This window comes from Oncorhynchus tshawytscha, linkage group LG30 (assembly GCF_018296145.1).
Source record: "Oncorhynchus tshawytscha isolate Ot180627B linkage group LG30, Otsh_v2.0, whole genome shotgun sequence".
Taxonomy (NCBI): domain Eukaryota; kingdom Metazoa; phylum Chordata; class Actinopteri; order Salmoniformes; family Salmonidae; genus Oncorhynchus; species Oncorhynchus tshawytscha.
The window spans coordinates 9892778-9910813 of NC_056458.1; the positions used below are offsets into that span (position 1 = coordinate 9892778).

Consider the following 18036-nt stretch of genomic DNA (forward strand, 5'->3'; position numbering starts at 1 on the left):
TGCATTATCATTATTTTCACAATTTTACAATATTATTCCAACCTGTGTGGAAATATATACACTGCTCAAAAAAATAAAGGGAACACTAAAATAACACATCCTAGATCTGAATGAATGAAATATTCTTATTAAATACTTTTTTTCTTTACATAGTTGAATGTGCTGACAACAAAATCACGCAAAAATGATCAATGGAAATCAAATTTATCAACCCATGGAGATCTGGATTTGGAGTCACACTCAAAATTAAAGTGGAAAACCACACTACAGGCTGATCCAACTTTGATGTAATGTCCTTAAAACAAGTCAAAATGAGGCTCAGTAGTGTGTGTGGCCTCTACGTGCCTGTATGACCTCCCTACAATGCCTGGGCATGCTCCTGATGAGGTGGCAGATGGTCTCCTGAGGGATCTCCTCCCAGACCTGGACTAAAGCTGGATGGAGCGAGACATGATGTCCCAGATGTGCTCAAATGGATTCAGGTCTGGGGCACGGGCGGGCCAGTCCATAGCATCAATGCCTTCCTCTTGCAGGAACTGCTGACACACTCCAGCCACATGAGGTCTAGCATTGTCTTGCTTTAGGAGGAACCCAGGGCCAACCACACCAGCATATGGTCTCACAAGGGGTCTGAGGATCTCATCTCGGTACCTAATGGCAGTCAGGCTACCTCTGGCGAGCACATGGAGGGCTGTGCGGCCCCCCAAAGAATTGCCACCCCACACCATGACTGACCCACCGCCAAACCGGTCATACTGGAGAATGTTGCAGGCAGCAGAACGTTCTCCACGGCGTCTCCAGACTGTCACGTCTGTCACGTGCTCAGTGTGAACCTGCTTTCATCTGTGAAGAGCACAGGGCGCCAGTGGCGAATTTGCCAATCTTGGTGTTCTCTGGCAAATGAAAAACGTCCTGCACGGTGTTGGGCTGTAAGCACAACCCCCACCTGTGGACGTTGGGCCCTCATACCACCCTCATGGAGTCTGTTTCTGACCGTTTGAGCAGACACATGCACATTTGTGGCCTGCTGGAGGTCCTTTTGCAGGGCTCTGGCAGTGCTCCTCCTGCTCCTCCTTGCACAAAGGCGGAGGTAGCGGTCCTGCTGCTGGGTTGTTGCCCTCCCACGGCCTCCTCCACATCTCCTGAGGTACTGGCCTGTCTCCTGGTAGCGCCTCCATGCTCTGGATACTACGCTGACAGACACAGCAAACCTTCTTGCCACAGCTCGCATTGATGTGCCATCCTGGATGAGCTGCAATACCTGAGCCACTTGTGTGGGTTGTAGACTCCATCTCATGCTACCACTAGAGTGAAAGCACCGCCAGCATTCAAAAGTGACCAAAACATCAGCCAGGAAGCATAGGAACTGAGAAGTGGTCTGTGGTCCCCACCTGCAGAACCACTCCTTTATTGGGGGATGTCTTGCTAATTGCCTATAATTTCCACCTGTTGTCTATACCATTTGCACAACAGCATGTGAAATGTATTGTCAATCAGTGTTGCTTCCTCAGTGGACAGTTTGATTTCACAGAAGTGTGATTGACTTGGAGTTACATTGTGTTGTTTAAGTGTTCCCTTTATTTTTTTGAGCAGTGTATAAAACACGTTTCTGACTGCACTGGGCATTTAATTATTCACTTTTGACATTGCTGAATATCAACACACTTTTACATCCCTTTCACTTCAATGTTTACATTTCTTGTAAGGAGAAAGAGGTAGGATGAGATACTCAAAGATTACATGATTTGGGGGCGAGAATATTGACCGTGAAATTAGCGTGATGTACCTGAATCTCATATGGATTACAATTTTATGAAGTTTAAAGAAAGATTTAGTCAGATTTTATATGGCTGTTTAAAGCCTCCCAAAAATTGGATTTGACTATTCATCAGCCTCTGCAATTTTTATGATTTTTGTTCCACCAATTTGTTCTTACTTTAAAGTCTGCAGCCTTTTTTTTGGTCACATTCCACATACTGTATGATAAAGGTCAATGGGTTTAAGTAATGGTCTGTTTTCTTCATGCCCATCTCGATACCATCAGTGGTCTCTTCCTGCTCATACGAGGCTTGTTCCCACAGTGACACATTTATGACAGTTTTCCCAAAAATGTCTGATTCACTCTGCCACATCAGAAATGTCCACGTCCAGTCTCATATGTAATGCATCTAAAAAATAGAATACAATGATATTCTGATAATATCCTGCTAATTATTGAGATAACCCAGCATGTGCAGATAAGAAAATAATCAAATTATCTTAACATTAATAATAGTTTATTACATTTGTAAAGCGCTTTTCATTATACAGAATAATCTCATAAGAGAAAAGAAAAACCAAACAGAAAAAAACATGCCTTGCTTATTGCATACTACTTTTGCAAATAAAGTACATTATAATCTGTGTACGTGTTGTCCTATGTTATGTTAGATGTGTATTTTTGGCCCAGTGTGAATAATGGTGTGAATTTGTTGTGTGACTGTACTGGCTCTTGTGTTCCCTCAGGTGCCCCAGTCATCGTAGGAATGAGCATCAACATCGCTAGCATTGACTCCATCTCAGAAGTGAACATGGTGAGTTACAAACCCCTTCTCTTACAGTAGCACTGTCCATATAGAACATCGTCTCAATGTGTCCCTTTTCATTTATTAGGGTTCGTGGTAAAGCATGATGCACCCATTTTATAAACTACAATTTTGATAAATTAATTTGTTTCAATGTACAGTATACTAAACAAAAATATAAATGCAACATGCAACAATATAAACGATTTTACTGAGTTACAGTTCATATGAGGAAATCAGTCAATTGAAATAAACTCATTGGGCCCTAATCTATGGATTTCACATGGCTGGGAATACAGATATGCATCTGTCGGTCACAGATACCTTAAAAAAAAGGTAGGGGCATGGATCAGACAACCAGTCAGTATCTGGTGTGTCCCACTCCTCTTCAATGGCTGTGTAAAGTTGCTGGATATTGGAACTGGAACACGCTGTCGTACACGTCAATCCAGAGCATCCCAAACATGCTCAATGGGCAACATTTCTGGCGTGTAAGCAGGCCATGGAAGAACTGGGCCATTTTCAGCTTCCAGGAATTGTGTACCGATACTTGCGACATGGGGCCGTGCATTATCATTCGTAAACATGAGGTGATGGTGGCGGATGAATGGCACGTCAGTGGACTTCAGGATCTCATTATGTTATCTCTGTGCATTCAAAGTGGCATCGATAAAATGCAATTGTGTTTGTTGTCCATAGCGTATGTCTGCCCATACCCCCACCGCCACCATGGGGCACTGTTCACAACGTTGACATCAGAAAAAACGCTTGACCACAAAACGCCATACATGTGGTCTGCGGTTGTGAGGCCTGTTGGACGTACTGCCAAATTCTCTAAAACGACATTGGAGGTATCTTAAGGTAGAGAAAGGAACATTCAATTCTGGCAACAGCTCTGGTGGACGATCCTGCAGTCAGCATGCCAATTGCACGCTCCCTCAAAACTTGTTGTGTAACAAAACTGAACATTTTAGAGTGGCCTTTTATTGTCCCCAGCACAAGGTGCACCTGTGTAATTATCATGCTGATTAATCAGCTTCTTGATATGCAACACCTATCAGGTGGATACATTATCTTGTCAAAGGAGAAATGCTCACTAACAGGGATGTTAACAAATTTGGACACACAATGTGAGAGAAATTCTGGGATCTTTTATTTCAGCTCATGAAACATGGGACCAACACTTTACATGTTGCATTTATATTTTTGTTCAGTATAGTATTGACTCAGGGGTGTGATACTTGAAGTACAGAAATATATATATTTCTGTACTTCATCTTCAATAAATTTGCAAAACAAATTTAAATAACATGTTTTCACTTCTTGTGTGTAGATGAGTGACATTTTTTTTAAATAAATGTTTAATTCAGGCTGTAACACAACAGATAAGGGGTATGAATACTTTCTCAAGGCACTGTAGGACCTCAGGTGTTGTATTTTTGTTCAGTGTATTTGCAATGCAATAATACCATTTCAGTCAATCATATTTGGCCTTGCAAACATTGGATAACCATAGACATGTTGTGCATCTGATTTTCTTGATTATATTACGTATTTAACTTCTGTTTATTAGAGCGCGGTGAGAAATCAGGCTCAGTCTTTTTCTTTAAAGAAGACAACATGGCTGGTGTCTCTGCAATGACATCATTCTGTCTCTCTGCTCGACGTTGTATTTTCTTTTCTTTAATGTGGCACAGACACACTCAAGAGTTCACTCCCCCCACAAGCCATTTCGAATCACGAGAGGATTTTCATCCAGTTTCAAGCAATAGCACATTTTATTTTTAATTTGTTAGAGGTAGTCACTCATGTACAAAGCTGTTTTCTTTATTTTTAAGAGCACATGAGGCGCTTTGATATATTCATTTTTTATTTCTGAGATTTATTTTCTACTCCGGTGTTTTTGAAGGCAGCAAGTTTTATCTTATGTTTGATGTTATTTTAGTTTCCCTGGACATTTGAGAAGGTAGCATTAGGGTGCAGGGCTGAAAAGGTTGAAAAAGGTTCCTGTGAACAAAGACAGACACAAAACGATATGACTAGCTTGGTTTCCATTCAATTTGAGACATATCTCCATGCGAATATTTAAAAATCGGCATTAAAACAATATGTGCATTTTCCCACCAGAGATGTGTTTGTGTCAAATTGACTTGTTGCAGATTTGCAACTCTACTGATGGTTTTCTCACAAAAAAAAAGTGTTGCGTTAAATAGCGAGTGTGCCCACTCTGGTATTGGAACGTGAGCTCTAGCCAACAGTTTGCAGATACAATGCGGGTATAGCCTACATTATGAGATTATTATGAACAAAAGAGCAAGATTTTTTCTATTTGTCAAACGGCAGCCAAGCATCGTTGATCATGTCACCAGAATAAGACCCTCAATATTTATTGGAAAAGAGCATCATGCTCATCACCTTGCACTTTCACCACCCTGTGAATATTATCATTTTTCATCTGTAGCCTAATAAACGGCATGCTTTCCCGGCGAGTCGTAGTGGGCGGACCACACAATGTCATTATTATATCAATATGTGTGCATTAAAAGCATTTCCACCGATATGTCTCGCATAATTAATTTTACCGACACAAAAAAGATTCTACCTTAGCTGGCGTATTTTGTTTTGTTGACATTTGGAAAGTTTACCGATAAAAGGCCTGTCATTACATTTTTTTTTAGCCGACATTTCCTTTACTCTCATAAAAAGGTTGGATGGAAACCTGGTTATTGTCAATTTGGAAAACATTGGATAATCTCAACATGCATGTTATGTCTAATGCCATAACTCGTCTATTTTAGCTGTTCATTTTTGGATTTTGTCAGCCAGCCAACATAGTCATAGCTAAAGAAAACCACATCGTTTCACTTTTTTTTTTGTTGCAATCAGACGAAAGCCATGAAAAACAAAATGACCTTTGTTAGTATTTCATTTATTTTTTTTCACGATGCAGCAAGTGTATTTTTTTGTGTGGAAAATATGGAATATTCTTCAGATAGGGTACACCCGGTGAGAATATAGGTCATTTTATGTCCAGCTGAATAACCACTAAGATTAGCTCTCAGTCCGCTTATAAAATGTGATGTATATTATGGTTTTAAGACAATTATATTGAGATTTCGGGACACTGAGGTTCTCAGAATAAATTGGCAGCATTTATCATGCGAAACTCAGAAATACTGTACTGTCATTGGAGGAGTTGTTCAACTTAACTTAGCCTTTAAATCACTTCCCTGTAAGTCTCCCATTTTCATTACCGTTTCCATTGTGTTTCCATTGTATCCTTGAAAAACACTGTTAATGCTTTTTGATGTACTCTGCACATAATGACTATGATGATACATTTAGATGTGCATACATTTATGCACATTGGGTAGTAAGTGTATGGTGTAGGATAGGGCACTTACAGTAAGGGTAACTTATCCTTCCCATAGTTGAAGCTTTTGTCAATGCATACACTCTTAGAAAAAAAAGGTTCCAAAAGGGTTATTCGGCTGTCCCCATACCTTTTGGAGAACCTACAAGGGTTCTATCTGGAAAGGTTCTTCAAAGGGTTCTCCCATGAGGACAGCCAAATAACCCTTTTACGTTCTAGATAGCACATTCTTTTCTAAGAGTGTAGCAACTATTTATTTTTCAATCTCACAGTGCTGTTTCCCCTTTTTCCACAGGATTACACCATCACAATGTATTTCCAGCAAAGTTGGCGAGACAAGCGGTTGGCATACGCTGAGCTGCCCCTCAACCTGACTCTGGATAACCGTGTAGCAGACCAGCTGTGGCTCCCAGACACCTACTTCCTCAATGACAAGAAGTCCTTCCTGCATGGCGTGACAGTGAAGAACCGTATGATTCGACTGCATCCTGATGGCACCGTGTTATATGGGCTCAGGTACAGCTAACTTTCATTGGAATTCTACTGTAACTAAACTGGTTAAAGCCTGGCCTGTCAGGCAGGACTGGAAGAGACCTTGGGAAGGCATATGAGAAACTAGGTCTGTGGCTAAATAGTATCACGGCCCTCCTGCCTTTTCACTTTCCTTACTTCCATTAAAAAAACATGAGTCCAGAGAATCACTGATAAAAGCACGACTAACTTATATTATTTAGCTGAATTTCTGATGACAGGATTCAATTGTAAGTAGTTATAGCCTACCTTGACAATTACATGACATGCTAATACCTGACATATACACTGAGTATACCTCCTCCCCCTACACACACTTTTTACCCTCAGAACAGCCTCAATTCGGCTGGGCATGGACTCTACAATTTGTCGAAAGCGTTCCACAGGGATGCTGGCCCATGTTGAATCCAATGTTTCCCACAGTTGTGTCAAGTTGTCTGGATATCCTTAAGGTGGAGGACCAATCTTGATACACATGGGAAACTGTTGAGCGTGAAAAACCCAGCAGCTTTGCAGTTATTGATGCAAACCGGTGTGCCTGGCACCTAATACCATACCCTTTTGAAAGGCACTTAAATCTTTTGTCTTGCTCATTCACCCTCTGAATGACACATACACAATCCATGTTTCAATTGTCTCAAGGCTTAAAATCCTTATTTAACCTGTCTCCTCCCCTTCATCAACACTGATTGAAGTTGATTTAACAAGTCACATCAATAAGGGATCATAGCTTTCACCTGGATTCACCTGGTCAGTCTGTCATGGAAGAAACTGTATACTCAGTCAGGTCCAAAATTATTGGCACCCTTGATAAAGATTAGTAAAAAAGTGTCACGCCCTGATCTTAGAGATCCTTTTTATGTCTCTATTTGGTTTGGTCAGGGTGTGATTTGGGGTGGGTATTCTATGTTCTATTATTTGTATTTCTATGTTTGGCCGGGTAGGGTTCTCAACCAGGTGCAGCTGTCTATCGTTGTCTCTGATTGAGAACCATACTTAGGTAGCCCTTTTTCCCACCTGTCTTTGTGGGAAGTTGACTTTGTTTATGGCACATAGCCTTTAGCCTCACGGTTTGTTTTGTAGTGTTTATTGTTTTGTTCGGCGTCTTTTCTAATAAAAAAGAACATGTACACTGACCACGCTGCGCCTTGGTCCTCTATATTCAACGGCCTTGACAAAAATACTGTATATTATACAAATACTGAGCTATAATTGTATACAAAAAAAAATAGATCATTATATTATTTGATACTAATACAATTGCTCAGAGAAAGAGATTTTTGTTTAACAAGTAATCATTTTGTTTCTCAAAAAAATACAGTACTGGGGGAAATGATTGACACCCCTGTTTAACATGCCTTTCAGTACCCCACCTTAACGGCACTGAGCCTTTTTCTTGTGTTTTATGAGATTGGAAGACACATTAGGAGGGATCTTAGATCATTCCTCCATACATAATCTTTACGGATCCTTAATATCCTTTGTCCTTTGCTTATGGACTGTCCTCTTCAATTCAAAACACAGGTTTTCAATGGGGATCAAGTTCAGAGACTGATATTGCAAAATATTGATTTTGTGGTCAATTAACCATTTCTTTATGGATTTTGATGTGTGCTTGGGGTCAATGTCTTGCTGGAAGATCCACTTGCAGCCAAGTTTGTCTGCATAAGCTTCTTTCTTTCGACGCCAAACCCACCACTGTTGTTCGTGGCTAAAGAGCTCTATTTTCATGTCATCCAACAAATGTAAACGCCTGGAGTTTTCTAAACGGCACTGGCACATGGATTGGAACTGGTGCTTTGGTCAGATGACATGAAAATAGAGCTGTTTGGCCAGGTACACCAGCAGTGCATTTGGTGTTGAAAAACAGAAGCATATGCAGAAAAGTACCTCATAACTACGGTCAAATATGATGGTGGCACTTTGATGTTATGGGGCTATTTTTATTCCACTGGTCTTGGGGCCCTTGTTAAGGTCAACTGAATCATGAACTTTACCCAGTACCATGATTTTTTTAGCCAAAAAACTGGTTGCCTCTACCAGCAGGCTGAAACTTCCAATAAGACAATGACCGCAAGCACACATCAAATTCCAAAAAGGAGGTTAAATTACCATAAAATGGCCATGTCAGTCTCTGGACTTGAACCCCATTGTGTGTGTGTGTGAATTGAAGAAGGCAGTCCATAAGCACTGACAAAGCATATTAAGGATCTGGGCAGATTGTGTATGTAGGAATGGTCTAAGATCCCTCCCAATGTGTTCTCCAATCTCATAAAACATTTTTGAAAAAGGCTCAGTGCCATTATCCTCGCAAGGTGAGGTATTGAAAGGTACTGAAAACAGTTGTTTTGACTCCTATCTTTTTGGCGGAAATTTTAAAAAACAACTTTCGATTGTCCATCTGTTGATTCTCTATAGATGGTCATACTATCTGTTGATAAGCAACTGTCTGCTAAGTTTGCGGTTAGGGTCGTTGAAATTTGGTCAGTCCACTCTGGCCTTGATGTTAACGTCCACAGATGGACCAGAGTGGACCAAATCTGAACCCATCATAGACGTATGTTTCCCAAGTTTGGATAGCACAGTACTGGACCAGGTTTCCCAAAAGCATATTAAGGCTAAGTTCATTGTTAGAACCGTCGTAGGAGCATTGTTAAAATCTCTGAACTGTTTCCCAAAACCGTCGTTATTAATGTTGCACTTGAAAACTCTCGTTACCTAACGTCTGCCTCAGACTACTCGTAGAATTGTGTTAGATGCTTTTTTGCCCTCGCGTGTCACTTATACACAGAATATCTTTGCTGAACATAGAATCACATGGTTTATCTGTCTGTACTGGACTCTACTTTACTGCACTGTAATCTGCTGTGATGTCCAAACTTGTGAAAAAATGAAGAGAATGACATTGATTTACATAATTACGCATTTCTGTGTAGTACATATCAGTGACCCATGATGTAAACCCATTCCCTTAATTCCGTTACCAGGTGTAAATCCACTTCACTTACTGTAGTTCAATAACTAAAATTTTAAAAATCTAACTCAAGGTATCATGTCATAGCCGACACATCCAGCTATGTGTCATGTCATAGCTGACACACCCAGCTATGTGTCATGTCATAGCTGACACACCCAGCTATGTGTCATGTCATAGCTGACACACACATCTTTGAATCTTAGTTCGGAACAGATATTTAATAGAGTTTGTGGAAAACGTTGTCACATGAAAACCTGACTTTCTCCATAATTCCCTTAACAAACTTTGCATCTGCACAGTTCTTCCACTAAATTTGTTTTTGTAAGATGTTCAGTGGAAATTGTTAAAAGTTGTCCTTGTAGATAGAGCTAAACTTTGAAATGAATGGTTTTTGTTTGGCATACATTTTAAGGGGAAAATACTGAGTCAAAACCTAAATTCCCTTACCATTAAATTGCCCAGATGGACTATCCAAATAATGTGTTACCCCCCCAAAAATATGACTTGCTAAACAAAATATCTTTCTCTGAGCAATTGTACTAGTATAAAATGTAGCATACAAAATATCTCAGTATTTGCATTATTTATTTTATACAGTCTTTTTTTCTCATCTTTATCAAGGGTGCCAATCATTTTGGATCTGACTGTACACATGGTACACATGCACTTGTGCTTTTAAATAAATTCATTTGACTTAACTTTATTTTTTTAGCATCATGTGCCTACAGTGAATGGAGGCCTTCTTTGGGTTCAAAATAATGCTGATGTGCTTTGGCCAATGATGTTCGTTTCTTTTGTTACACAGGGCAGTCCCATTTTTTTTTTAAATGTTTCAAAGCAACAAAAAAAACGAATTCAGCTGCAAATGTTAATTATAGGAAGCTTACAGCTAAATGTACAGATGCTGTTGTAATGACTGTATTACTATCTGATGCGTAGCTCTGTTATGAGGCTCTATTACCTCATTCCACTTCACAATCAGTGGAGATGGTATTTTGCTCTTGTCATGTCCCTATTGTCTGGAAGATGAAATATAGCTTAGGTAAGCCTCTGGAAAAGGATTGTGTTATTTTTCCAGAATGGGGGACTTAGCGCATGCCCTTGCTTATTGACATGAGATACATGATAGCATTATCCAGTGTCTGCAAGAGAATGGCAGTCTTCTCCATTCTTTTGGTGGTTTTTCAGCCAGTCAGCATACACTTTGTTAACACTGCCTCACTAAATCACTTTGAGATTGTTCATATCAACTAGGTCCTCATCCCCAGTCCACCCCACCAAACACAGGGACATCTTGGTGTCTGTCTCCGAGGGGTAGATGTTTTAGGATCTGTCAGACAGACTGGGGTATTAATGAGAATTTGATGATGTTTGGAAGTGAGACGGGAAACTAATGGTCTGGTAAATGCTTATTTAATATGTCTCTTGGTGGAATCAGCTGTGGGTGCAGAGGAAGGAGCGGAAATGGTCGCAGCATCTCTTGTTACCCAGAGGGAGTTGGTGAAAAGGTGGAAGGATGAAGTGAGGACAAAGTCATGCCTGTACAGATTGCCTGTCGGGTATATATTCATGATTGTAACAAATATGCCTCTATGACTTATCATGAAGACCATGATCCCTTTACCATTCACGGGGAAGACATTCCTGTTAATTCGATTGGCATGTGAGCTTCTCTTACATGAGAAGGAACATACAGTATACGCCTAGAGTGTTTTCAGCAGGCGTGACACGGGGACACAACATTATTTTGACTGTGCAACAGAATGAATGTAGCACGATTGAATGCAGCAGTCACTATTGTATTTAGCAGTCATAATTGTATGTAGCAGTAACCATTGTGTGTAGCAGTCGCCATAGTATGAAGCAGTCACAATTGTATGTAGGAGTCACTATTGTATGTAGGAGTCACTATTGTATGTAGGAGTCACTATTGTATGTAGGAGTCACTATTGTATGTAGGAGTCACTATTGTATGTAGGAGTCACTATTGTATGTAGGAGTCACTATTGTATGTAGGAGTCACTATTGTATGTAGGAGTCACTATTGTATGTAGGAGTCACCATTGTATTTAGCAGTCACTATTATATGTAGCAGTCACAATTGTATGTAGCAGTCACCATTGTATTTAGCAGTCACAATTATATGTAGCAGTCACAATTGTATGTAGCAGTCACCATTGTATTTAGCAGTCACTATTATATGTAGCAGTCACTATTGTATGTAGCAGTCACAATTGTATGTAGCAGTCACTATTGCATGTAGCAGTCACCATTTGTATGTAGCAGTCACTTTGGATGAAGAGGTCACCTTGCTATGTAGCAGTTGATATTGTATGTAGCATTCACCAGTGTATGTAGTACTCTAATGTATGTAGCAGTCACTATTGTATGTAGCAGTCACCTTAGTATGAAGCAGGCATTATTGTATGTAGCAGTCACTATTGTATGTAGCAGTCACTGTTGTATGTAGCAGTCACTGTTGTATGTAGCAGTCACTGTTGTATGTAGCAGTCACTGTTGTATGTAGCAGCCACTGTTGTATGTAGCAGTCACTGTTGTATGTAGCAGCCACTGTTGTATGTAGCAGTCACTGTTGCATGTAGCAGTCACTGTTGCATGTAGCAGTCACTGTTGCATGTAGCAGTCACTGTTGCATGTAGCAGTCACTGTTGTATGTAGCAGTCACTGTTGTATGTAGCAGTCACTGTTGTATGTAGCACTCACTGTTGTATGTAGCACTCACTGTTGTATGTAGCACTCACTATTGCATGTAGTAGTCACCATTTTATGTAGCAGTCACTTGTATGTATCAGTCACTATTGTATGTAGTGGTCCCCATTGTATGGAGCAGTCATTATTGTATGTCGCAGTCACTATAGTATGTCGCAGTCACTATTGTATGTCGCAGTCACTATTGTATGTCGCAGTCACTATTGTATGTAGCAGTCAATATTGTATGGAGTAGTCACTATTAAGTAGAAATCACTATTGTATGTAGCAGTCAATATTGTATGGAGCACTTACTTGTGTGTAGCAGTCACTATTGTGTGTAGTAGTCACTATTGTGTGTAGCAGTTCTATTGTATGTAGCAGTCACCATTATATGTAGCAGTCTATATGCTATGTGGCAGTCACTATTTTATGTAACAGTCACCAATGTGTGTTGCAGTCACTAGTGTATGTAGCATTCACCAGTGTATGTAGTACTCTAATGTATGTAGCAGTCACTCTTTTGTGTAGCGGTCACCATTGTATGTCGCAGTCACTATTGTATGTAGAGGTCACTATTATATGTAGCAGTCAATATTGTATGTAGCATTCACCAGTGTATGTTTAACTCTAATGAATTTAGCAGTCATTATTGTATGTAGCTGTAATCATTTTATATAGCAGTCACTGTTGTATGTACAAGTCACTCTTCTATTTAGCAGTCGTTATTGTATGTAGCAGTCATTATTGTAATTAGCAGTCACCATTGTATGTAGCTGTCACCATTGTATGTAGCTGTCACTTGTATGTAGCAGTCAATATTGTATGTAGTAGTCAATATTGTATGGAGCAGTCACTGTTGTATGCAGCACTCGATATTGTGTGTAGCAGTCACTTTTGTATGTAGCAGTCAATTTTGTATGTAGCAGTCAATTTTGTATGGAGCAGTCCATTTTGTATGGAGCAGTCCATTTTGTATGGAGCAGTCCATTTTGTATGGAGCAGTCCATTTTGTATGGAGCAGTCACCAATGTATGTAGCTCTGACTAATGTATGTAGCAGTCACAATTATATTTACCTGTCACTAACTATTGTATGTAGAAGTCACTTTTTTATGTAGCAGTTGTTTTTGTATATAGCAATCACCATTGTGTGTCGCTGTCACCACTGTATGTAGCAGTCACTATTGTATGTATAGGTCGCATTTGTATGGAGCAGTCAATATTGTACGTGACATTTACTAGTATGTATGTTGTACTCACTAATGTATGCAGCTGTCACTAATGTGTGTAGTGGTAACCATTGTATATAGCTGTCACTGTTGTATATACAAGTCACTCTTGTATGTAGCAGTCATTATTGTAGTTAGCAGTCACCATTGTATGTAGCAATCACTATAGTATGTAGCAGTCAGGATTGTATGTAGCATGCACCAGTGTATGTAGTACTCACTAATGTATGTTGCAGTCACTATTTTATGTAGAGGTCACCATTGTATATAGCAGTTACTTTTGTATGTAGTAGTCACTTTTGTATTTAGCAGTTGTTGTTATATGTAGCAGTCACTATTGTATGTCACAGTCACTATTGTATGTCGCAGTCGATATTGTATGTAGCAGTCATTATTGTATTTAGCAGTCACCATTGTATTTAGCCGTCACTATTGTATTTAGCGGTCACCATTATATGTAGCAGTCACCATTGTATGTAGCAGTCACCATTATATGTAGCAGTCACCATTATATGTAGCAGTCACCATTGTATGTCGCAGTCACCATTGTCTGTAGCAGTCGATATTATATGTAGCAGTCGATATTGTATGTAGCAGTCGACATTGTATGTAGCAGTCAATATCGTACGGAGCAGTCACTGTTGTATACAGCACTCACTGTTGTATGTAGTAGTCAATATTGTATGTAGTATTCACCAGTGTATGTAGCACTCACTAATGTAGGTAGCAGTCACATTTGTATTTATCTGTCACTATTGTGTGTGTCGGTCACCATTGTATATAGCAGTTGCTATTGTATGTAGCGGTCGGTTTTGTATGTGGCAGTCATTATTGTATTGCAGTCACCATTGTATATAGCAGTTACTTTTGTATGTAGTAGTCACTTTTGTATTTAGCAGTTGTTATATGTAGCAATCACTATTGTATGTCGCAGTCACTATTGTATGTCGCAGTCACTATTGTATGTAGCAGTCGATATTGTATGTAGCAGTCGATATTGTATGTAGCAGTCTATATTGTATGTAGCGGTTACCATTGTATGTAGAGATCGCTATTTAATGTAGCAGTCACTATTGTATGTAGCGGTTACCTTTGTATATAGCAATCACTGTTGTGTGTAGCAGTCACCATTGTATGTAGCAGTCACCATTGTGTGTAGCAGTCGCCATTGTATGTAGCAGTCACCATTGTATGTAGCAATCACTATTGTATGTAGCAGTTACTATTGCAACTATCAGTTCCTGTTGTATGTAGCAGTCACTGTTGTATGTAGCAGTTGTTGTTTTATGTAGCAGTCACCATTGTTTGTAGCAGTCACATTTGTATGTTGCAGTCACTGTTGTATGCATCTGTCATTATTGTTTGTAGCATTCACTATTGTATGTAGCTGTCACTAATGTATGAAGCAGTCTATTGTGTTAAGCAGTCACTATTGTATGAAGAAGTCACTATTGTATGTGCTTGTCACAATTGTATGTTGCAGCCACTATTGTGTTTAGCAGTCACTATTGTATGTAGCGGTCACCATTGTGTATAGCAGTCACTATTGTATGTACCAGTCCTTATTGTTTGTAGCAGTCATTATTGTATTTTTCAGTCACCATTGTATGTAGCTGTCACTAATGTATGTAGCAGTCACTATTGTATTAAGCTGTCACTATTGTATTAAGCTGTCACTCTTGTGATGCAGTCACTATTGTATGATGCAGTCTATTGTATGTAGCTGTCACTAATGTATGTAGCTGTCACTATTGTATGTAGCTGTCACTATTGTATGATGCAGTCTATTGTATGTAGCAGTCACTATTGTATGAAGCAGTCACTAATGTATGTTGAGGTCACTTTTGTTTGTAGCTGTCACTATTGTTTGCAGCAGTCGCTATTGCATGTATCAGTCGCTTTTGTATGTCCCATTTACTATTGCATATAGCAGTCACTCTTGTACTGCACAATACAAACAAATATAGTGAACCACTTATTTCTGCTTATTTGTTTGACTGGAAAGGAGGCTCAATTCCCATCCAGAATTCTGTGCCCCAGAAAAAAGCCACAAACCACCCTCCTAATCCCTCATCACCACAATGTCCCAGTTTCATCAATGAAACATCCCAGACAGTGAGTCTGCAGTGAGGTGCCCACAGGGACCCACCCAGAGGACTGGGGGGCTGCTGGGGGGAGAGGAGCATCCTGGGGCCCTTTCAAAGTAGCACAGCAGCCAGAGCCCAAAGGGACACAGGCTTTGTTTCTTTCCCCAACATTTTGCAGCTTTGCTTTACATTAGTCATTTACAGTAAAGTTGTGAGATAGAAAACAATGTACAATGCGAAGTGAAATGTACTTGGTCTATGATAAAGCCGGAGGGGAGTGATAATGAGGTTGTGTTGTGCCATGGGGAGAGTCAGAATAATTTTGCTACGGCATTATGTCCTAACGCACCAAAGTAGAGGGAGTCAAAAAGTATATTGTCCCAAACGGTGACTCACTGTATTGAAATGGGTTCTGTTTTCATCATGGTTGTAAATGCTAACATTTGAAATGCTAACACTCCACATTGTTTTCCTATTGCTCTCTATACACTTCACCAGTACCTGTGCATGTGTGTGACAGTAGTTGGGTTGGCTTGTATTAGCCTGCACACTGGGAATCTTTTGCAATGTGCTGAATTGTCCAGCAGTCTGGAAGACAGCATGGACTCAGGTATCCTACATTGGGCATCCCAAATGTAAAATAGGCTGCTGTAAATGGTCAACTCCCCACCACTCTCTCCCACCCCCTAACACACACAAATGGTTTACCTTTCAAATTCTCCCCATAAATGTGACGGTGCATCTGACACACAGGGGTTGATGAGTTGAAACTCAATTAGTTTTCCCATTCAGGCAAACCAGTGAGCTCCCTAGTTCATTTATACAACAAACCTGAAAGCAGGCACAAGCTGGTATGACTTAACAGCACAAATGTAATTACTAAAATGTGCTGCACTAGTTAATATCTCAGTTCAATGCCATAGACTCCCACACTAATAATCTGTAAGCAGTGCACTTTTCCTACTTTTCTGGATTTATTGAAATGGAATATAATGAATGTACACCCCTCATAAACACACCTGGCGGAAAAATATACGTCAGTCGATCACAATTTAGTGTGAGATTTAAAGCATATACATTTTGTTTCATTTTTCAACTGATTCAATGTATCCCAAGGGAATTAAACAAGCTTGGTAAATTGACTTTCTGCGTTTTGATTGTTGGCTTTTGGGTTTGAATGAAATAGATGTTTACATAAAGCATTAAAGATGTACAGTTGAAGTCGGAAGGTTACATGCACCTTAGCCAAACACATTTAAACTCAGTTTTCACAATTCCTGACATTTAATCCTTGTAAAAATTCCATGTTTTAGGTAAATTAGGATCACCACCTTATTTTAAGAATGTGAAATGTCAGAATAATAGTAGAGAGTGATTTATTTCAGCTTTTATTTCTTTCATCACATTCCCAATGGGTCAGAAGTTTACAAAGACTCAATTAGTATTTGGTAGCATTGCCTTTAAATTATTTAACTTGGGGCAAACGTTTCGGGTAGTCTTCCACAAGCTTCCCACAATAAGTTGGGTGAATTTTGGCCCATTCTTCTTAACAGAGCTGGTGTAACTGAGTCAGGTTTGTAGGACTCCTTGCTCGCACACGCTTTTTCAGTTCTGCCCACAAATGTTCAATAGAATTGAGGTCAAGGCTTTGTGATGTGACCTTTGTGACCTTGACTTTGTTGTCCTTAAGCCATTTTGCCACAACTTTGGAAGTATGCTTGGGGTTATTGTCCATTTGGAAGACCCATTTGCGACCAAGCTTTAACTTCCTGACTGATGTCCTGACATGATGCTTCAATATACCCACATCAAAAAATATATATATATATTTATATACACTCACATCATTTCCCCTCCTCATGACGCCATCTATTTTGTGAAGTGTACCAGTCCCTCCTGCAGCAAAGCACCCCCACAACATGATGCTGCCACCCCTGTACTTCACGGTTAGGATGGTGTTCTTTGGCTTGCAAACCTCCCCCTTTTTCCTCCAAACATAATGATGGTCATTATGGCCAAACAGTTCTATTTTTGTTTAATCAGACCAGAGGACATTTCTCAAATGTACGATCTTTGTCCCCATATGCAGCTACAAACCGTAGTCTGGCTTTTTTATGGCGGTTTTGGAGCAGTGGCTTCTTCCTTGCTGAGCGGCCTTTCAGGCTATGTCGATATATGACTTGTTTTACTGTGGATGTAGATACTTGTGTACCTGTTTCCTCCAGCATCTTCACAAGGTCCTTTGCTGTTGTTCTGGGATTGATTTGCACTTTTCGCACCAAAGTACCTTCATCTGTAGGAGACAGAACGCATCTACTTCCTGAGTGGTATGACAGCTATGTGGTCCCATGGTGTTTATACTTGCGTACTATTGTTTGTACAGATGAACGTGGTACCTTCAGGCATTTAGAAATTGCTCCCAATGATGAACCAGACTTGTGAAGGTCTACAATTGTTCTTCTGAGGTCTTGGCTGATTTCTTTTGATTTTCCCATGATGTCAAGCAACGAGGCACTGATTTTGAAGTTAGGCCTTGAAATACATCCACAGGTACACCTCCAATT

At 39.9% G+C, this 18036-nt stretch overlaps 1 protein-coding gene across 2 annotated transcripts in view; it reads left to right on the top strand.

Annotated features, from left to right (window-relative positions):
* The window catches only part of LOC112228790 (gamma-aminobutyric acid receptor subunit beta-4-like), a 61041-nt gene that overhangs the window by 30907 nt on the left and 12098 nt on the right, over positions 1-18036 (top strand). For both annotated transcript variants that reach the window (XM_024394432.2, XM_024394433.2), the window contains exons 3-4: positions 2506-2573; positions 6233-6453. In XM_024394432.2, coding sequence (XP_024250200.1) covers positions 2506-2573; positions 6233-6453 — 289 coding nt within the window. The remainder of the gene's footprint in view (positions 1-2505; positions 2574-6232; positions 6454-18036) is intronic.